A 22,733-nucleotide genomic window follows, 5' to 3' on the forward strand; every position below is an offset into this window, starting at 1 on the left:
CCGTCTCTAAAAAAAAAAAAAAGAAAAAAAATCATGGAAATGGTTTGCCACAGATGTTAAAAAAATGTAACCAGTGAAACACTGTAGAAACACATCAGAATTGGCCATTTCTATTCTGATCATCTTGTTCCACCTGTGGAAAGGGCGTGGCCACACAATGGTTAAATGACCAGCCTCAACTCTTTGGACTCTTCATCTACTGTTCTTCTTAACTTTTCAGTCTAATCCTTTCCTTTAACAACTTTACGATTGAAGATTTGAATCTTGTCGTCATTGAAAATAACTGAACAGTGAATGCTGGCTTCCAGCTTTGAGACTGGAAAGTAAGGTAAGTAGCAGAATCTACATGCTTCTCTTATATTCTTTTCCCAATTGGTTTCTCTCCTTCCTATTCTCAGAGGAGCTTAGATGCTGCCTTACTGATTTGGCCCAAGAGACTGAGTCCTTCCATGCCTTCCCTAACCTGGACAGAGCCTCACTTCCACGGTCCAGTTCTCCCCCTAGTCGGGAACTACAGTTGCCTGGAACAGGAACCTTGGCAGGACCACAAGGCAGACAGTAGGTGTTATTACCTAAGTAATAACAATCGTGTGGGGTTTCTAAATACTGATTTCCTGAGCCCCATCCCTGAGATTCTAATTCAAATGTCCCTATGATTGGTATTTACTTTTAAATTCCCTTGGTGCTTTTTAATGCACAGTTGAGGTTAAAAATGGTAGATCTGTCTACTGGGAAAAGTACTAAAGAAGCAAGTAACAACTTGCCCCCTAAATATTCTCCTGGTTCTGAGAACTGCACCCACTCTCAAGAGGTGGGACACTAGCCTGCATATTTCTAGGGAACGGCTCTGCCCTACAATAACGTACCCAGTGGTAGATTGCTAAGTCAGACCACTCAGATTCTCTCTCCCAAGAAGATGATCATCGAAGGTAATCAAACAGTGTTATACTTCCTTATGATGTACATATTTCTACATGGTAGATGAGTATAATACAAGCAAGTTATACCCTAACCCCCTAAATATTCTCCTGGTTCTGAGAACTGCACCCACTCTCAAGAGGTGGGACACTAGCCTGCATATTTCTAGGGAACGGCTCTGCCCTACAATAACGTACCCAGTGGTAGATTGCTAAGTCAGACCACTCAGATTCTCTCTCCCAAGAAGATGATCATCGAAGGTAATCAAACAGTGTTATACTTCCTTATGATGTACATATTTCTACATGGTAGATGAGTATAATACAAGCAAGTTATACCCTAACCCCCTAAATATTCTCCTGGTTCTGAGAACTGCACCCACTCTCAAGAGGTGGGACACTAGCCTGCATATTTCTAGGGAACGGCTCTGCCCTACAATAACGTACCCAGTGGTAGATTGCTAAGTCAGACCACTCAGATTCTCTCTCCCAAGAAGATGATCATCGAAGGTAATCAAACAGTGTTATACTTCCTTATGATGTACATATTTCTACATGGTAGATGAGTATAATACAAGCAAGTTATACCCTAACCCCCTAAATATTCTCCTGGTTCTGAGAACTGCACCCACTCTCAAGAGGTGGGACACTAGCCTGCATATTTCTAGGGAACGGCTCTGCCCTACAATAACGTACCCAGTGGTAGATTCCTAAGTCAGACCACTCAGATTCTCTCTCCTAAGAAGATGATCATCCAAGGTAATCAAACAGTGTTATACTTCCTTATGATGTACATATTTCTACATGGTAGATGAGTATAATACAAGCAAGTTATACCCTAACCCTAAGCATATTCTACAAATATCAATAGTTACAAAGGCTACTTTAGTCACCTTCGTGGGACAGTCTCACTGTTACTTTTGAACAAAAACATAAAAAAAGTTTTTATTTTTTATTTATTTTTGAGACTGAGTTTCGCACTTGTTGCTCAGGCTGGAGTGCAGTGGCGCAATCTCGGCTCACTGCAACCACGGCCTCCTGGGTTCAAGCAATTCTCCTGCCTCAGCTCCCCCGAGTAGCTGGGATTACAGGCTCCTACACCACGCCTGACTAATTTTTTGTATTTTTAGTAGAAACAGGGTTTCACCATGTTGGTCAGGTTGATCTTGAACTCCTGACCTCAGGTGATCCACCTGCCTCTGCCTCCCAAAGTGCTAGGAATACAGGTGTGAGCCACCGGGCCCAGCCATAAAATAAGTTTTAAAAAGCTTTTTTGTAAGTAGAAATAGAAATAAATCTCCTAGAAATGAAAATATGCAACACCGTATGCATAAACAGTGCGTCACATAGCACAATTTTGTGATTCATTACCACCCTTTAAATCCGCATTCTAAGTAAAGATTAATTGAAAAAGCAAACAATTTACATTTCATAATCACAATATAAAATCTTCAGGTCGAAAATACATAAAGTTCTCTGTGAATTAAAATATCATGAAAGAGTTCAAAACACATGGTTAAATAAGTTATATTTAATTAGTAAGATCTTCAGCTAAAATATAGCACCTATCCTTGAATGGGCAGTAAAACAAGAGAGGAATCCTCCTGCATTGAAGGAGCTGTATGCTTGCCCAATTATTATGATTACATAAAATAATAATTTAAAAATTCCTTCTGTTACATAGAAAACCAGGCCCATGGCAGAGGTGGAGCAAAAGATGTAACTTCGTTCCAAAAATAATTATCAGGGATAAGAAGGATAGTGATTCAGGCTGGGGGAGAAACCATTCTTTAATTCAACTGGGACCTGAAGTAGGGACTCTAGAAGGGAAATGGTACCTGCTAAATGCACAAGAGCCCCTCCATCTAAACTCTAGGACCTTATGGAAAAGGCTCCTTCGAAACGAGTATTTGCTCAACAGATCAGCGGCTGGGGGTGATGAACCTGGTTAACCACAAGGAGCCTGGTGAAAAGTTTTAGAGTGACAGAGTCCTACATCTTGACTGTAGTGAGGGTTACAGAGCTGTACACGCTTAAAAAGGGTCTCACTATATGTAAATTATACTTTGATAAAAAGAAAAAAGAATATTCATTCCATCTCAGAGTCTATCTGATGCATAAATTAGAACAGTTCTTTAGGCCCAGAGGAGGAAACGTCAGAAATCTGGAATATGAAAAATCAGACTTTTATAAGAACAGAATATATAAGTCCATAAAAACAAATTATATATCAATTTTAATAAAATGTAGGAAAAAAGTGAAAATTAGGAGACAGAAGCATGAGTCAAAGAAATACGTCAAAAGCTGTCCAGCATGTACAAAAGACACCATGCTTCCAGATATATTATAAAATATATATATATATACACATATATATATATATATTTTTTTTTTTGAGACAGAGTCTCACTCTGTCCCCAGGCTGGAGTGCAGTGGCGCGATCTCGGCTCACTGAAACCTGTCTCCCAGGTTCAAGCGATTCTCCTGCCTCAGTCTCCTGGGTAGCTGGGACTATAGGCACGTGCCACCACACCCAGCTAATTTTTGTATTTTTGGTAGATACCGGGTTTCACCATGTTGGCCAGGATGGTCTCGATCTCTTGACCTGGTGATCTGCCTGCCTTGGCCTCCCAAAGTGCTGGGATTACAGGCGTGAGCCACCGTGCCCGTCTGTATAAGTATATAAATATGTTATAAATATATTGTCAATATATTATAAAATATCATATTTTATAATGATCTGGAAGCATGGTGTCTTTTGTACATGCTAGACAAATCAGTTGCAACAACTGATTTTATTATAAAATATAAAAATCATTTTTTAATATAAGTTAAATGTCACTCATTGAGAGAAAAACTAGAAGGCACTGATATTTTACATAATATGGGTAATTACTAAGAGGGAGTATCGTATTCTGCTACTCTAACATTCATAGAAGAGTTAATACAAGAATAAAAGGAAAATAAAACAAAAAGCCCTTTCAAAACAAAAACAAACAAAAAAACCCACAGCTCCTTTTTGTAATACTAAAAAAATTTAGAAAGGTTTGGTCAGACACTCTGACTCACTTGCTGCACACCACTCCCACAGGCCAAAAACCAAGTCACAGAGAACAAAGAGGTCCCATCCTTGTGCCCTTTCTAAAGGTGAGGAAGCTTTCTCAAAATGCCATCAGCATATTTCTCTTAATATCCACTGGCCAAAACTGTACCACATGTCCATTCCTACAGCAATCACTGGTAGGGAAAAAGAATTACTATAGTTGGTTTAGATGAGACTTGTGTACATGTAACAATCATGTGGGGTTTCTAAAAATTACTGATTTCCTGAGCCCCATCCCTGAGATTCTAATTCAAATGCCCCTAGCATTGGCATTTACTTTTAAATTCCCTCGGTGCTTTTTAATGCACAATTGAGGTTAAAAATGCTAGATCTGTCTGCTAGGAAACGTACTAGAGAAGCAACTAATGATATGCCCCCTAAAATTCTCCTGGTTCTGAGAACAGCACCCACTCTCAAGAGGTGGAACACCAGCCTACATATGTATATAGAACGGCTCTGCACAATAACCTACCCAGTGGTAGACTCCTAAGTCAGACCACTCCGATTCTCTCTCCCAAGATGATCATCCAAGGTAATCAAACAGTGTTATACTTCCTTATGATGTACATATTTCTACATGGTAAATGAGTATCATACAAGCAAGTTATACCAATTACTTACCTAATGTGCATCTAAGCTGGGGTTGAAGGCTAATAAAAATTTCATCTCTAACTTCATTCAGACAGGTCTCTATCTCTGCAAATATTTCTGAGGTAAGTTTTTTACAATCTCCATCTAAGAAAATACAAAGAACATTATCAATTCCTCATCGATGTATATCTTGCCACAGAAAACTGAGACATTCCCAAGAATGAAAGCTGAGTCAGTAAGTTCTGCAAACAGAGACAAAAAGCAAAACACAAAATTTCCTTAATTCTTTCTCTGTGGTATACCATATATTCCCTTAATGTATGTTATCAGCACAATAATCATTAGTACTTACTGAATGGGTAAAATCTCAGGGAAAGCCTTTCTCACCCATATAATCACAGGTCTAGCAAAATAACCTTTCAGATACTATGTCTATATCTAAAACAGCTAAAGAAGTTACCTCCTTATGTGCAATTACTTATACTACACATGATGTATTCATTTATTCCACTCTGCGTAACTTTTATTGAACTTAGCCAGGTCATAGGAACAGATAACTTTATAAGGAGTCTTAATAAAGTTACAATTATTTCCCAAACTAATACCTCGTATAGTTCCCTTCTATGTCATTTTTGAGGGGTCTGAAGGGGTCTTCAGTGGCAACATAGTGTTTATTCGGTTCCACATCCTGCTTTGTCTACACAAATTTGCTTCATTAAAAACTCTGACCAGCCTGGGCAACAGAGTGACACCCCTATCTCTTAAAAAGAAAGCTGGGTATGGTGGTACACACCTGTAGTACCAGCTACGCAAGAGGCTGAGGTAGGAGGATCACTTGAGCCCAGGAGGGTTAGGGTTCTACAGGGTGCAGTGAGCCGTGATCTTACTACTGCGCTCCAGCCTGGGCAAGTGAGACACTCAAAACAAAAACAAAAACAGAACAACAACAAAAAACTGGCTAGTTATTATACAGTGACTGAAACATAGCACTTGTGTATGTGTGTGTGTGTTTGTAGACAGGGTCTTGCTGTGTTGCCTGGGCTGATCATGAACTCCTGGGCTCAAGCAATCTTGCAGCCTCAACCTTCGGAGTAGCTGGGCGTTACAGGCGCATGCCACTATACTCAGCCGAAACACTGCTTTATTAATCATTCTCCTATTGCCAAACATTTTAGTTATTTCTTTTTTCACTATTATAAATACTATCGTGATAAATACCTTTGGGCACATATCTATGTTTTGGATCACTTCTTTATGGTAATATTTATTATCTTCAAAATGGAATTACTGTGACAAGAAACTATCCAAGATTAGTAAGAAAATTATTTTGAATAAAAGACTCCACATGCATGACTCTACTTACTCTTAAGCTACAAACAAATCCTTTCACTCACATCTCTTATAAATAATTCATACAGCCTGATCACACTCTGCTTATATGTTTCCCTAATGAAAATATCTGGATTCTCCTGGAATATGAAATAAGCATTAACCAGAATTTTTGTTATCTGACCACGCCAAAAAACACTTACATTGCAAAGTAATGCAGCTCAAACATATAAACAACCAGATTATAAAAACTAAATTTATTCTGTAAAAAATTAGTAACAGATAAAAACATAAAATGAAAGTTAATTCCAATATTGAACTGCTGCTCTTCTGCAACAAACAACTGAACTGTCATCTACTTAACACTGGGGTTCCTGTAATTAGAGAAAGCAGAAATAGAAGAAAAGTCAAGGCAAAAATGCTTGTGAGAAACTGAATTTTAAAAATTGCAAAAAACTGTAAATGACTGACACATACAAAAAGGTCCAAAGAAAACCTACATTGAAACAAAGTATTTCTTACCAAAACCATAATGTCTTGAATGTTCTAACCAAAGGTGGTTAGAAAGCACTGAGGTATTTTTTTTCTACATAATGAAAATGAAATTATATATTGGTACAACCATTCTGGAAAACTGTATTTAGCAAGACCTTTAATATTCATATTTTAATATCTCTCCTAGGATACTAGTCAGTAATGAATTTGAAAGATATATGGATATTTGTCCTGGTGTTAATTTATAACAGCAAAAACTAGTAACAGCCTGAATGGTTAATAACAGGGAAACAATGTATAAGATCCATATAAAAGATTGTAAGACCAACTCAAAATTTTTAGCACATTAATGAATAAGAAAATACCTACAATGTCAAGCAAAGAAAGCTTGGTATGATGTCACATCTGTCCCCAAAATATATATGGCCAAGTAAGATCAGAAAAAATATGTCATCAAGACACTTCAAAAGAAGTTGAATGAAAGTAAGGATTCTTGCCCTACAAGGTAGCCGTAATAATTTTAAAAGTATGAGTGCTGGGTTAGACAAAGTAACCAAGAGGATAAAATTGAGAGTTAAGGAACAGCTGCACACATACATGAAATGTTGATACATGCTAGAGGTGGCATGGCAGATCAAGTGAGAAAATAAAGTGGAGCTACAAAAACTGGCTATGCAAATGGAAAAAAAATGGATCCTTACCTCATACCACACATCAATATGAATTCCAACTGAAAGAGGAATTTCAATGTCAAAAGCAAAACTTTGTAACTTTTCAGTGAAAATATAGGTGAATGATTTTCTGACCTTGGGAATAGCAATAATTTCTTTAAAAAGCCATAAACATTACTAGCTCCAAATGGAAAAATAAAGACTTCCCTATAAATCAAGATAGCTTTGAAAAAGTAAAAACACAAGCTGCAAATTGGGAGCAGATTCAGCAAAACATTTGACGTAACTCTAGCACACAAACTCATACAGATCAATTAAAACGTGACAATCAATAGAACAAATAGGGATAAGATACAAAAGGCATTTCACAGAAGAGGGAACAAATAAGAGCAATATATACACAGAGAGCCAACAACCTTTTCAAAATGTGGAAATGGCAAATCAAGATCACAGACGATTTTATATCACTCAAAGAGCAAAAATCTCAAGTGTGAAAATAAACCAAGGAGAATATATGGATCAGGAAGAGCTCTTATATACACTGTTAATGGGAGAACTGATACTGTCATTATCTTGTAAATTTGGACACGAGAATCTGTAATTTTCCATTCCTCTGGTATACAGAAGGGAAACTCTTACATTGTGCCTCAGGAGACTTGCCCCCAAATGGTCACAGCAGCAGCATTTATAATGGCAAAAAAAAAAAAAAAAACCAACTGTCCACTGACAGGTAGATGAATATACTGTTATATTTACAAAATGGAAGTATTATATAGTAATGAAAAATCAATGAGCCACAACTACAAGCAGTCCTATAAATTTTTACAAGAAAAAAGGTCCCAGAAGACCTACTGTACAACCCCCTTGTTTAAAGTTCAAAACGAACTAAATTAGGCAATACAAAGTGGCCCCTCTTCGTCCGTGGTTTTGTTTCCTATGATTTCAGTTACCTGAAGTCAACCATGGTCTGAAAATATTAAATGGAAAATTCCAGAAACAATTTATAAGCTTTAAATCTCAAGCCATTCTGAGTAGCATCATGAACTATCTCGCTGTCCTACTGTCTTCCATTGGCAACGTGAATCTTCCCTTCGTCCAGTGTATCCAAGCTGTCTACACTCCCTGCCTGTGATTCATTTAGTAGCCATCTGGGTGACGCGATCTATTGCCATGGTGTTGCAGTGCTCGTGTTCAAGGAACCCTTATTTGACTTAATAATGGCCCCAAAGCACAAGCATAGTGATGCTGGCAATTCAGATACTCCAAAGAGAAGCTGTAAAATGCTTCTTTTAAGTGAAAAGGTCAAAGTTCTCAACTTAAAGAAAAAAATCATATGCTGAGGTTGCTGAGATCTAAGAACAAATCTCTTATCCTTGAAACTGTGAAGGAGGAAAAAGAAATTGGTGCTCATTTTGCTGTTGCATCTCAACTGCTAAACTTACGGCCACAGTGCCTGATAAGTGTTAAGATGGAAAAAGCATTCAATTTGTGGGTGGAAGACACAATAAGAAACAAGTGTTCCAATTGACAGCAACATGTTGAGCCACATTTACTTTACTTTTTTTTTTTTTTGAGACAGAGTCTCACTCTATCACCCAGGCAGGCTGGAGTGCAGTGGTGTGAGCCCAGGTTCAAGTGATTGTTCAACCTCTGCCTCCTGGGTTCAAGCAATTCTCCTGCCTCAGCCTCCCAGAGTAGCTGGACTACAGGCGTGTGCCACCACGCCTAGTCAATTTTTATGTTTTTTAGTAGAGATGGGGTTTCACCATGTTGGCCAGGCTGGTCTTGAACTCTTGACCTCGGGAGATCTGCCCGCTTCAGCTTCCTAAAGTGCTGGGATTACAGGTGTGAGCCACTGCACCTGGCCCACATTTAATTTATTCTTAATTAAACTTGATCATAATTATGTAGGTATTGGGAAAAACACTATATATACAGGGTTCAGTACTATCCATCCCCCATTATCTGAGAGGAATACCTTCCAAGACCCCAGTGGATGCCTAAAACCTTGAATAGTAACTAAACTCTTTACACATTATGTTTTTTCCTATAACTACATACCTATGATCAAGTTTTATAATTAGGCATAGTAAGATTAACAACAACTAATAATAAAATAGAACAATTATAACAATAAGCTGTAATGAAAGTTACACGAGGCCGGGCGCAGTGGCTCAAGCCTGTAATCCCAGCACTTTGGGAGGCCGAGACGGGCAGATCACGAGGTCAGGAGATCGAGACCATCCTGGCTAACACGGTGAAACCCCATCTCTGCTAAAAACTACAAAAAACTAGCCGGCCAAGGGGCCGGCGCCTGTAGTCCCAGCTACCCGGGAGGCTGAGGCAGGAGAATGGCGTGAACCCAGAAGGTGGAGCTTGCAGTGAGCTGAGATCCGGCCATAGCACTCCAGCCTGGGTGACAGAGCGAGACTCCATCTCAAAAAAAAAAAAAAAAAAAGTTACATGAATGGGGTGTCTCTCTCTCTCTCAAAATATATTACTGTACTATACTCATCTACTTTCAGACCTTGGGTTAAATGAAACCAAGAAAAGTACAACTGTGATAAGCGGAGACTACTGTATACTGTTTAGATATATACATGTAAGAAAAACTGAGAAAAGATGGAATGATAAAACACACTCAGATGATAATTACTTATGGGGGGAGGTAGAGAATGGGATGAGAGGAACACATAAGTAAACGTAAGTTATTGGGAGTGTCTTAATTCTTCATACGTTGGGAGGTAGGTTCGTAAGTATCCTATTTTACAGAGAATAAAATGAAAAACATATCCCTTAGGGTGACAAGAGATCTTAGGGAGGTTGTGTGATTACGGGTGATTTTTATTCACTTCTTCATTCTGCTTTTCAGTACACTTAAAACTAACCACTATTATCCTGACAGGCTAAGTAAGATAGAAGCACAGTCTCACAGTTTTGAAAAAGACTGCCTAGGCCGGGTGCGGTGGCTCACGCCTGTAATCTTAGCACTTTGGGAGGCCAAGGCAGGCAGATCATGAGGTCAGGAGTTCAAGACCAGCCTGACCAACATAGTGAAACCCTGTCTCTACTAAAAATACAAAAATTAGCCAGGCCTGGTGGCAGGCACCTGTAGTCTCAGCTACTCATGAGGTTGAGGCAGGAGAATTGCTTGAACCTGGGAGGCGTAAGTTGCAGTGAGCTGAGATTATGCCATTGCACTCCAGCCTAAGGAACAGTGAGACTCCATCTCAAAAAAAAAAAAAAAAATCACAATAGCAAAGACTTGGAACCAACCCAAATGACTATCAATGATAGACTGGATAAAGAAACTATGGCACATATACACCATAGAATACTATGCAGCCATAAAAAAGGATGAGTTCATGTCCTCTGCAGGGACATGGATAAAGCTGGAAACCATCATTCTCAGCAAACTAACACAAGAACAGAAAACCAAACACCATATATTCTTACTTATAAGTGGGAGCTGAACAATGAGAATGTATGGACACAGGGAGGGGAACATCACACACTGGAGCCTGCTGGGGAGTGGAGGGGTTGCGGAGAGATAGCATTAGGAGAAACACCTAATGTAGGTGACAGGTTGATGGGTGCAACAAACCACCATGGCACATGCATACCTATGTGACAAAACTGCACGTTCTGCACATGTACCCCAGAACTTAAAAAAAAAAAGACTGACTTTAGGGCTGTCAGGATAATGTAACTGGTATCATCTCAAGCTTCGTGACACTGTTCCTGGGCTCCTTGCTCCTAGGCCTCCAGAAAACAGAAGCAATGGACAGTATCTTTCCCACATGCTGGGAGACAAAACTCAACATTAATGTTTTTAAGGAGTAAAGACAAATAGGCTGGAATGGTGGCTCATGCCTGTAATCCCAGTACTTTGGGAGGCCAAGGCAGGAAGGGTGCTTGAGCCCAGGAAATCGAGTCCAGCCTGGGCAAGATAGTGAGGCCCCCATCTCACTATCTTAGCTGGGTATGGTGGTGCACGAATGTAGTTCCAGCTACTTGGGAGGCTGAGGTGGGAGGCTCATTTGAGCAGGGGAAGTCAAGGCTGCAAGGAGACGTGATCACACCACTGCACTCCAGCCTGGGTGCCAGAGTAAGACCCTGCCTCCAAATAAATAAATAAGTAAATAAAAATATTAGTACCAACCTTTAACGCCGCTCAACTGATTGGTATACAGAAGTGTATTTGCTTGATTATATTTTGTAAACAACCGCCAGAATATAGATTCCTCCTTTGAGCACAGTCCAGTCACAGTGTTCTTTAACTCTTCCAAGTGCACCAAAGCTGACAGGATACAGTCTAACCAACAGAGAGCATAAGCATTTTTCCACTGGACACATAAAGTCTGGGGAAATGATGTACATTTGCTCTCCAACGGCATTTCCGGTTTAGATGTACATCCTTCATTTTGAGGGGAAGGTCCGTCAGTTCCAGAGACATCAACTGTAGCAGGATCTTTTGTAGTAGCCATGTCAACAGTATCAGCTTCCAAAATCTCATTTCGCTCCAAGGAATCAGCTGTCCTAATTGGATTCTGTTGACCACTACTATCAGGTAAGTTTGATGAGCTTTCATCATATACTTCTCCATCATGCTTGCTGTTCAAAATTTGTTCACCATCAATAACAATATGATTTCTAGTCTTTTTGGAATTTGCTAAAAGAAATGAATCTTTATCGCTGCTTTCCAAACTTTTCCTTTTCTGAGGCTTATGTGGAGTGTGACATTCTTCCGAACCAGGAGAAATTAGGTTATTAAGTGATTTAGAGCCCAAAGGATAGATGCACTGGAAAATAAAAATAAAATGATAAAAACGACAAAAATTCAAATAACTTCGTTTTATAGTTTTCATATCATGAAAAACATGTATAGAATTTTAGCGTTAATTTGATGACAGGTTATATTTATACACATAAATTTGAAAAAATTAGAGACAAACTACTTAATCAAAAATTGGGCCTCCAAAAGAATTTTTCAGTTTAATTTGAACAATCAAGGGTTTAATCTGAGTTACGCAAGGGTAAGCTAATAAGGAAAACATATTTTTGCTTTAATAAAAATCTAATGTTAAGTGAATTTAAAATTTTCAACAATGTAAAGAAACACTCTACAATGAATGTTACTCTTTTGGGACAGACACATTACACTACACATTTTAAAAGTATTTTCAAATTAAAAGTGCATGGAGTAATTTCTATGTTTCCTATATTTTGAAACTGAATATGCATCTCAGAGCACTGCTGTTTTACATCTTTATTGGGTTTAGAGTCCAACTGGCTGAATTTTAATGACTTCATCAAATCTTACTGTGCATTAATACAATTTCAGTCAAATAACAAAAATGTAAACATATCACTAAAAGAATCAACGGATCTTTCCTAAGTTTAAAAACTACCAGAATATTTTCAATAAAAGATCTGCTTTTAAAATATGCCTTATTTTTCAGGTGGGCATGGCAGTACACTCCTGTATTCCCAGCTACTTGGGAGGCTGAGGTGGGAGGACTGCTTAAGCCCAGGACTTGGAGGCTGCAATGAGCTATGATTACCCCACTCTATTGCTCCAGCCTGGGCAATAGAGCAAGACCCTGTCTCTAAAATAGTAAGAATAATAATAATAATAATAATAATAATAAATTAATGCCTCATTTACACAAGTATGGTAGACTACTATCTTGATGGCCCTCCTAAGACTAGAGAACTACATCTCCTGGTAATTCATGCCCTCCTGCAGCCAGTCCCTGCACTGTACAGAGTTGGCTTGGCCATGTGACTAGCTTTGATGGAACATTAGCACACATGATATACATAGAGGCCTGATAAGCACTGGCTCAAGAGGACAAGCCCGTCTTCTGGAACACTCCTTCTTAGTCCCAGTTATCACACTGTGAAGAGCCCAGTTGGCCTCATGGAGAGAACCTCATGGAAAATAACTGAGACCCCTGGCTGCCTACTTGAGCTCAACTGCCAGCTATCAGCTAGTACCAACTGCCAGCCATGTGGACATTTCAGCTGTCCCAGCTGACATGGTATGATGTAAAAGAATTCCTTAGTCAACTCACATAATCATGTGAAATAATAAATGAAGCCACTAAAATTTTTCTTTGAGACAGGGTCTGGCTCTGTCATCCAGGCTGGAGTATAGTGGCACGATCCCAGCTCACTGCAACCTCTGGCTCCTGAGCTCAAGAGAACCTACAACCTCAGCCTCCCAAGTAGCTGGTACTACAGGCACCTGCCAAGGTAGTTTCTGTAGAGACAAGGTTTCACTCCATGACCCAGGCTGCTCTCAAACTCCTGAGTTCAAGCAATCTGCATGCCTTGGCCTCCCAAAGTGCTGGAGTTCCAGATATGAGCTACCATGCCCAGCCACCATTAAAATTTTTGAGCGACTAGGTTGCAGGGTGATTTGTTTCACACCAACAGGTAACTGAAATGCACTAAATCCCCTCAGATAGCATCTTCTACCAAATGAACATTACTCTCATAATACTGCACTTACTATGACATTCTTTAGTATAAATGGACAAGTTCTAGATTCCTCTGACCTTCCAACTAGCTGCAGTCACCATCAACTAACAACCTGTCAACATTATGCTTTGAGATTACTTCCTAAGTCCTACCATGTCAGAAAACTGAGAATCCTTTAAAAATAGCATATATGTATTCAAAGCATCATAAAAAGGTACATATACAAAAAAACCTCTAAAGCAGAATCTCGAAGAGATACCTGCACACCCACATTCATTGCAGCATTACTCCCAATACCCAAAAAGTGAAAGCAACTCAAACATCTGCAGATAAGTGAATGGATAAAATGTGGCATACACATACGGTGGAATATTATTCAACCTTAAAAATAAGGAATTCCTCCTGTCCTTTGCAGGGACATGGACGAAGCTGGAAACCATCATTCTCAGCAAACTAACACAGGAACAGAAAACCAAACACCACATGTTCTCACTCGTAAGTGGGAGCTGAACAATGAGAACACATGGATACAGAGAGGGGAACATCACACACCGGCGCCTGTCTTGGGGTAGGGAGGTAGGGGGGTAGGGGAGGGACAGCATTACCTAATGTAGATGACAGGCTGAGGGGTGCAGCAAACCACCATGGCACGTGTATACCTATGTAACAAGCCTGCATGTTCTGCACATGTATCCCAGAACTTAAAGTATAATAAACAAACAGAAATACACTGGAGATTAAGCCTTAAAAAAAAAAAAAAAAGGTAAGGAACTCCTATCACATGCTACAACATGGATGAATCTTGAGGACATTGTGTCAAGCGAAATAAGCCAGTCACCAAAAAAGGCAAATACTGTATGATTCCGTTTATATGAGGTACTGAGTCAGATTCATAGAAACAGAAACTAGAGGCCGGATGCAGTGGCTCAAGCCTGTAATCCCAGCACTTTGGGAGGCTGAGGCAAGAACACCTGAGGTCAGGAGTTCGAGACCAGCTGGCCAACATGGTGAAACCCTGTCTCTACTAAAAATACAAAAATTAGCTACGCATGGTGGTGTATGCCTGTAATCCCAGCTACTTGGGAGGCTGAGGCAGGAGAATTGCTTGAACCCGCAGGCAGAGGTCGCAGTGAGCCGAGATCGCACCACTGCACTCCAGCCTGGGCGACAGAGCAAGACTCGAGACTCCGTCTCAAAAGAAAGAAAAGAAACAGACACTAGAATGGTTGCCAGAAGCTGGGGGAGAGGAAAATGGGAAGTAGTTGTTTAATGGGTACAGAGTTTCAGTGTTGCAAGATGAAAAAAAGTTCCAGAGATCTGCCACACAAGTGAATATACCTAATACTCCTGAACTCTATACTTAAAAATGGTTAAGATGATACATTTTTTTACAATTTAAAAATCAAAACAAATTTTTTAAGAAAAAAAAAACCCTGAGCTGAAAACCCTTTGTGAATCTCAAGCAGTCAAGATCATGGTATATGCATCCTACTTACACCTCCACCTTATTCAAAACAGTAAGAAACCTTTGGTTCCAAAGGAACGTATATTTAAAAAAAAAAAAGAACAAAACAGTAATAAACCATAAGAGGCCCCAGAACTGCAAAACTTAGTGATTTCCATCCACACTCTTTGCAAGTGTCTTCACTGACTTTTCTTTATATAATCTGTGCTCCCACCATAGGCCAATCTGGAATATAAGTTGTCCTTGCCCTGATTTTTCCCTTATAAATTAATGATTTCAGATTTTTATCTTTTTCTTTTTATAAAATTTTGTTGCCTCTTTCCACATGTTCTAAAGATTTGTATTTCTTTATACCTGACTTGTTTCTATTTACAGTGAACAGGTATCATTTTTATAACTAGAATAAAGCTTTTAAGCTGTCTTCAAAAAAGTCATAAAAATATACACAAAGTATTAGTATTTTAGCCCAGCACAATCATCTAGTATCATTTAAAATCCAATGCTGAAAAAAACCTAATCCTGTCTCTTTCACTGAGTTTTGGAGAAGCTTAAGCAAATTCCTGTACTTATTCTTGTGAAACAGGAGAAAGGAAAACATATCATGTCTTCTTATATAAGTAATTATCAACAAGGTATGGCCAAAGATAAATTATAATAATAATGTATTCATTTTACAAATGGAGAAAACAAAAAAAGTTTTCTTTGATTACTTAACCTTAATGATTTAAAAACTTTATTATAAATTTCATGGGTTTTTAAAAAAGACTAATAAAATGTTCCAAAGTAAACGCTGAATGATAGACTACTCCATGAAAAAAGAAAAAGTTAAAACTTCCTACTGTTTAAAAACACTTGAGAGTTTCAATTTGGTGTAATTTTGTACCAGTCTTGAATATTAGTGTTTTTCACAAATCAAGGAACATTTTAATGTAAAGACCTGATTAAAAGGGGTTTTCCAAATGGTTCTTTGCAATTTATAGCACAGTAAACTCCAAATTTTATAACAGAACTCTTTGGAAATAATTTGATTCAGAGGACTTATACAGGGATCAGCAGAGTTTACTGATAAAAAGCTAGATGATAAATATTTAGATTTTATGAGCCACATAGTCTGTGACAACTACCCAACTCTGTTGTTGTATGCAAAAGAAGCCATGAACAATACATAAATGATTGAGCATGGCTATGTTCCGGTAAAACTTTATTTATGAACATTGAAATTTGAATTTCATTTAATTTTCACTTATTATGAAAGGGTATTCCTTTTTGTTGTTGTTGTTGTTGTTTGAGACAGTCTCCTCTGTCACCCAGGCTGGAGTGCAGTGGCTCAAATCTTGGCTCACTGCAACCTCTGTCCCTGGTTTCAAGCGATTCTCCTGCCTCAGCTTCCCAAGTAGCAGGGATTACAGGCACATGCCACCACACCTGGTCATTTTGGATTTTTAGTAGAGACAAGGTTTCACCATGTTGGCCAGGCTGGTCTCAAATTCCCGACCTCAAGAGAATCCACCCGCCTCAGCCTCCCAAAGTGCTGGGATTACAGGTGTGAGCCACCGCACCCGGCCCTTCTTTTGATTTTTTCTGGCATTTTTTCTTTTGATACTTTCCTAACCATTTAAAAAACATAAAAATCATTCCTTGCTTGTGCATCATACAAAATGTTTGCTCACCCCTGGTGTAAAGCAATCTACTTCATAAAGTACACTGGGCTCTCATTGCTGACTAGAAATTAAAAAAAATAAAATAAATTACTCACATTCCTTTTAATATTTCCAAAGTATATACTTAAAATTCTTGATAATATATTTTTTGCCTTATCACTTAAAAAAGAATGCTTCCAAAACCAAAAGTCTGGGCCAGGCGTGGTGGCTCACGCCTGTAACCCCAGCATTTAGGGAGGCTGAGGCGGGTGGATCACCTGAGGTCAGGAGATCAAGATCATCCTGGCCATAGTGAAACCCCATCTCTACTAAAAATACAAAAATTAGCTGGGCATGGTCGCGCATGCCTGTAATCTCAGCTACTCAGGAGGTTGAGGCAGAAGAATCCCTTGAACCATGGAGTCGGAGGTTGCGGTGAGCCAAGATCGTGCCACTGTACCCCAGCCTGGTGACAGAGCAAGACTCCGTCTCTCAAAACAAAACAAAACAACAAACAAAACTAAAAATCCATGTAGTGCATCTAACTTTAACAGCCAAAAACCTACCTCCTGAAGACTAGGACTTCTCTATTCTTACGGTCCTGATCTTCTCCCCAAAACCTTGCTCTTCCAGGTCTTCCCAGTTCAGTAATTAGCGATTCCATTCTTCTAATTTTTTAAGCCAAAAATCTTGGAACCATCCTTGATTCCTCTTTCCAACCCCATATTCCAATCTTTCAGCAAATCCTGTTGGCTTTACCTTCAAAGTATAAATAAACTCCAACCATGCCTCAACACCTCTGCCACCACCCTCTACCCCAGAATACTGCAACTGCCTTTGACTAGTCCAAACGGAAAAAAGCTTTTTTTCCTTTCTACTCATCAATCTAAATAAAAAGAAGAGAGAGGAGCTTTTAAAAAGAAAGTGACATTTATTCAGGAATCAAGTATTCCAATGGGAATACACATGCCATAGTAAACTGTGTTCAGGGAGGTAAGGGAAGACAAAAGGTTTTTAAAGGAAAATGAGGAGGATCACATACTTGTTTTGAGATAATTACCCTTGGCTACAAGGATCAATAACAAGGATGACACCAGTCCACGGCTGGACCAGGCAGTTGGGCAGATGTTCTTGCAGAAGTATCTTCTGGGTAAGTGATGACGGTCTTTGTGCAAGGCTGTGGTTTTTGCAGTCTTTGGGATATTTTGGTTTTTATGCATGAAAGCTCTCTCTTCATAGCCTTTCCTGGCTCTTTTTTTTTTTTTTTTTAATAGAGACAGGGTCTCACACTCTGCCATCCTGGCTGGAAGGCAGTGGCACAATCATAGCTCACTGCAGCCTGGACCTCCTGGGTATGGTGCTGTGCAGCTGTAGTCCCCCTCCCAAGTAGCTGGGACTACAGACGCACACCACCATGCCCAGCCAATTTAAAATTTTTTTTTAGAGACAAGGCCACACTGTGTTGCATAGGCTGGTCTCCATTTCCTAGGATCAAGCAATCGTCCTGCCTGCCTCAGTCTCCTAAAGTGTTGGGATTACAGTTGTCAGCCACTTGCCTGACCAGGCAGGAATTTTTTTTTTTTGGAACACAAATGACTCCATTTGGATTCTGACAATTTTCATATATTCTATCCTCCCAGCACAGTTTTGTGACCAGAGGTGTGGGGGCTTTTTCCCCACATCAAGCAATTCTCCAGAGGACACCAAATGGGTATCCTATAATCCAATTCCACTTTGATGTTATCTACCTAGAGACCATGTCAGATCCTACAGGTTGAGGGCTCAGTTCCACGACTCCCTCCACTTCAGATGCCAATCCCACATCCAGAACACCAGTATATCTGACTGACTGGCTACAAAGGTTCCCACTCCCGCTTCTTGGGCATAACTAATTTGCAAGGACGGCTCACAGAACTCAAACAAACACTTACGTTTATTGGTTTATCCTAAAGAATATTCTAAAGGATATAGATGAAGAAATGAGTAGGGCAAGGTATGGGGCAGAAGAGGTATAAAGCTTCCCCTTCCTCTAGGCACACCACCTCCCACATGGCACCAGCCCTTCCAGCAACCCAGACACTCATTAAATCCAAATCTTGATATATTTTTATACAGCTTAATCTCCAGCCCCTCCACTCCTTTCCTGGAGGCCTGTGGGTGGGGAAAAGTTCTCACTCATTAATTCCCTAATCATGTGGGCTTTCCAGCTACTTGCCCCATCTGAGGCTATCCATGGCTCCATCCTAAGTCACCACATTAGTATGAACCCCAGTGTTAGCAAACAGGCTCATTATGAATAACAGGACACTCTTGTCACTCAGGAAATTCCAAGAGTTTTAGCTCTGTGACAGAAACCAGAGGCAAGGACCAAATATAATTCATATTATACTATAACTAATCTCCCTGCTTTAGGTCTTGCCCATTATATATATTTAACAGCGCAGCCACAGTAATGCTTTTAACACTGAAGTCAACTTATGTCACTCCTCTGCCAACATCTCTGCCATGGTTCCTGGTTCCACCCATAGTCAAAGCCAGAAAGCTTACAATGGCCTATAAGACCCTACTTGGTCCAGCTCCCCCATTACTTTTCTGATCCACCTTCTATTGCCCTGCTGGTTTCACTGCAGTAGCACAAATATCACAGGCAGCCTCCATTCTCTCAGGGCCTCCCTGGAACTTGATTCCCCTGCCTAGCAAGCTCACTGCTCTTCACCTCTTTCAGGCTTTTGCTCGAATTTCACTTTCTCATTGAAGCACTGCCCTCACCAACCTAATTAAAATTGCAAACTCCCCCTACTTTGGCATTCCAGTCCCTACTGCCTTATTTTTCTCCACAGCACTTTTTATCACATGACACAGAAACACATATTTATTTATTGTCTTTCCCACTCTACGACATAACCTCCTTAAGGGTAAGAAATTTTTGTTTTATTATTTTATCCTAACATTGTATCTGGAACAATGCCAAACAGTGACACTCATAAAAAAATTATTGAATATATGCATAAAGAAATTTATATTTGTGGATATGCCTGGGATTACTTTACTTCAAATTATACCCAGCATAAGTATCTATTAACAACCACGTGATTAAGTCTAGTATTTTCCAAACCTGGCTGGCTGATGATCAGACTCATCCTCAAATGTTACAAAACCACAGAATTCTGGGCCAACTCTACTGAATCAGCATCTGGGGTTGATACTCAGAAATTTATTAAAAGCACTGTAGGTAATTCTGATGAACTGTTAATTTTTTGCTGGAATAAACAGATCCAAATTTAGAAGTCTGTATTCCAACCACAGCTCTGCCACTGTATCAGGATCTTATGTTCCTAAACCCTCTGAAATCCATCTATTTCCTTATTCATGAAATAGGAATACAAATCCTGCAAAGTTCTGAGAATTAAATGTGTATGAGACAGTCTCATAAACTGTCAAATAGAATAAAATGTGGAGTATTATAGAATTTAATGAGCTGCTATATAAAAGCTGTACCAGTGGGTACAAATTACTGTAATTTTAAAAGCTATTTAGAGCTTCTAAAAGGGTCTTTTAGAATTTACAAGATTCTATGCTCTATTTGGTTCAGAGTATATATTCTGGTTTTAGACTAACCAATTTCCAAAATAATCTTCCAGGTACATTAGAGATTCGCAACTTTTCCCATCAGTTGCAAAGATAAACCAAAGAGATGAGACAGTAACTACTAGATGCTAATAGCTAACAAGGACCTCCAAAAGGTTAAAAAAAAAGAACTTGAAATGTATTTTCTCCTCTCTCAAGTCAAATGGCAATAAAAACAAAGATCTTTACGCAACCAGGGAAAGGTAGGTGGAAAAATAACATTGTATACCAGACAGACTTAGAAACTGAGATTACATATTAAAAAGACAGCCTAAAAAACAAAAAATGAGTAAACTTTAAAAAAAAAAGAAAAATCTTATATATACTATATAAGATTAATACTTTACCTGCAGATCCTCACACAAAAAGATAGATTCTTGAAAACTAATTCGGTAAGTCTTTAAGGCTTTTAACTTTCCCTTCTCTCTACAAGCAGGGCAATACCCATCTGATGGAACATTAGCTGAATCATAATTCTAAAAGAGAAATAAAGCAAATTAAAATATAGACATTCCTAGAATATATCAAAATATTAAAAGTTAGATGGAAAGGTAACCAGAAAAAATTATAATTTTCTATTACAAGTATCCTGGCAAGACATTTTAAATATGGCAAATAAAAGAAATGCATATAAGCCTTTAAATACAGCTATTATTCCAAAAAGAATTATGTTATGGTTTTAAATATTAAATGTTAAGTGTTAAGAATAGCATCAATTTTATTTGCAAGAAAAAAAGTAACATCAACTACCAGGGAGAATTTATGTACCATATTTTCAAAGAACAGTAAATCATAAGGTCTATGTTTTATTTCCACTTTCATGTATCAATAAAACACAAGAGAGGTAAACACATTAAAACAATCTTTCGCCATTACTGTAAGATTTCCGTGGAAGACACAATTTTTTAGAAGTTAACTGGTAACATCAAAATTGAATTTAAGTCTCAAAAATACAGGAAAAAAAAAAAACAACTTTGCACTCAGGCAAAAAATAAGTTCACTAACTTTTCCCAAATACCCCACCATGTGGAGTGAAGATATCCCTATATCAGTCCCTGGTCCAATCACTGGCAAACCATTTCCAATCTTCGGAGAATCCATCATTCCGAGTCATTGGCTAATTTATGTCACTTGAGACATGTCAATATCACTAACGATTTTTTCAATGAACCCTGGAAAAAAAAAGTCAATAGACAATTAAATAAAAATTCTATTTACTATAAAAAAGAACCATGCTATTTTACAAGACATATATATTAAGTAGATTTTGAGGGCTATATGTCCTGGAATAAACATATTCTAAAATTATAATCTTGAAGTGAAAATGATACCTACATTTACAAACCTAGCAAATTTGTGAACAGAGGTCTGTGACCAGTTTTCATAGCAGACTCATTTGTGAACAAATTAAATAAAACTTGTAGTAGAGGTAGCTACTATTTAAGGCAAACTATATTGACCAGAACTGGAAAACCTAACTTCTTAGAGTCTATGTACACTTTGAAACAAATATGCCAGCATTATACAGAGAAAAACCCCAGATCCATTGTGCCACTATCTGACAGGAACAAAAGAAACAATGAACCATCTATTCCATACATTCCTATTGTTTTCAACTACCAAGAACATTAATACTCCATCAGTTGGGAAAAATACTACAATACTACTTATTAAAAGCTGCTAACAAATTATTATTTGTAAATGATCTAATTTACACCACATTTAACTTCTTTTGTTATCAGAACAAAAATATAAACACCGTCCTAGTACAAATTACGTATGTGGCAAGCTTGTTTTGAGCTTAGTCCCATGGCGTAGAACTACATTTAATAGAGTAAAAATTACGAGAGACCGGAGCTCAGTGTAAGCAAAAATAATTAAGAGTATTTTAATTGTGGGTTTACAATTATAGGAAAATCAAATACAGGAGACCTTTAGGGCAGAGGAGAATTACCACTTAGCAGAAATGTTGTAAAATAATTCTAGGCATAAGTCTTTCCCAAATCCGAATCCATGATTCTATGACACCCATCTCCTGGGAATCGATGGCTCATAATTCACTTCAAAAGCTAATTATGCTATTCTGGTTCAGCTATATAAACTTCACAAACCTTTCAAGCCAAGGAATAACTTCAAAAATAAAACTGCTTTTTAAAGAAAATATCAGTGAATCTTAATTTTCTATTCCTGAAGAAATAACCATAAGACAGCGTTTCTCAACTGCAACATCACAGATAACTTTGACCAAATAATTGTTTCTGAAGGCTGTCCTATGCACTGACGATGTTTAGCAGCGTCACTGACCTTCACCCTCTAGATCCAGCAGCCAAAACTTTCCTGACTTGCCAAACGTCCCCCGGTAGGCAAAATCACCCCTTCTGGTGACAACTACTGATGCTAACTTTTTTC

At 38.6% G+C, this 22,733-nt stretch overlaps 1 protein-coding gene across 2 annotated transcripts in view; it reads right to left on the reverse strand.

Annotated features, from left to right (window-relative positions):
• Positions 1-22,733, reverse strand: part of USPL1 (ubiquitin specific peptidase like 1) — a 43,058-nt gene that overhangs the window by 18,194 nt on the left and 2,131 nt on the right. Inside the window, exons 2-5 of one of the 2 annotated variants that reach the window (XM_011946923.1) lie at positions 21,330-21,496; positions 20,672-20,800; positions 11,269-11,908; positions 4,642-4,755 (exon numbers count right to left, since the gene is read on the reverse strand). In XM_011946923.1, the coding sequence (XP_011802313.1) occupies positions 4,642-4,755; positions 11,269-11,908; positions 20,672-20,800; positions 21,330-21,428 (982 nt within the window). In that variant the 5' untranslated portion in view covers positions 21,429-21,496. The remainder of the gene's footprint in view (positions 1-4,641; positions 4,756-11,268; positions 11,909-20,671; positions 20,801-21,329; positions 21,497-22,733) is intronic. The other variant, XM_011946924.1, reaches the window with a different exon arrangement.

The sequence above is a fragment of the Colobus angolensis genome, unplaced genomic scaffold, assembly GCF_000951035.1.
Source record: "Colobus angolensis palliatus isolate OR3802 unplaced genomic scaffold, Cang.pa_1.0 Scaffold255, whole genome shotgun sequence".
In the NCBI taxonomy this organism is placed as follows: Eukaryota; Metazoa; Chordata; class Mammalia; order Primates; family Cercopithecidae; genus Colobus; species Colobus angolensis.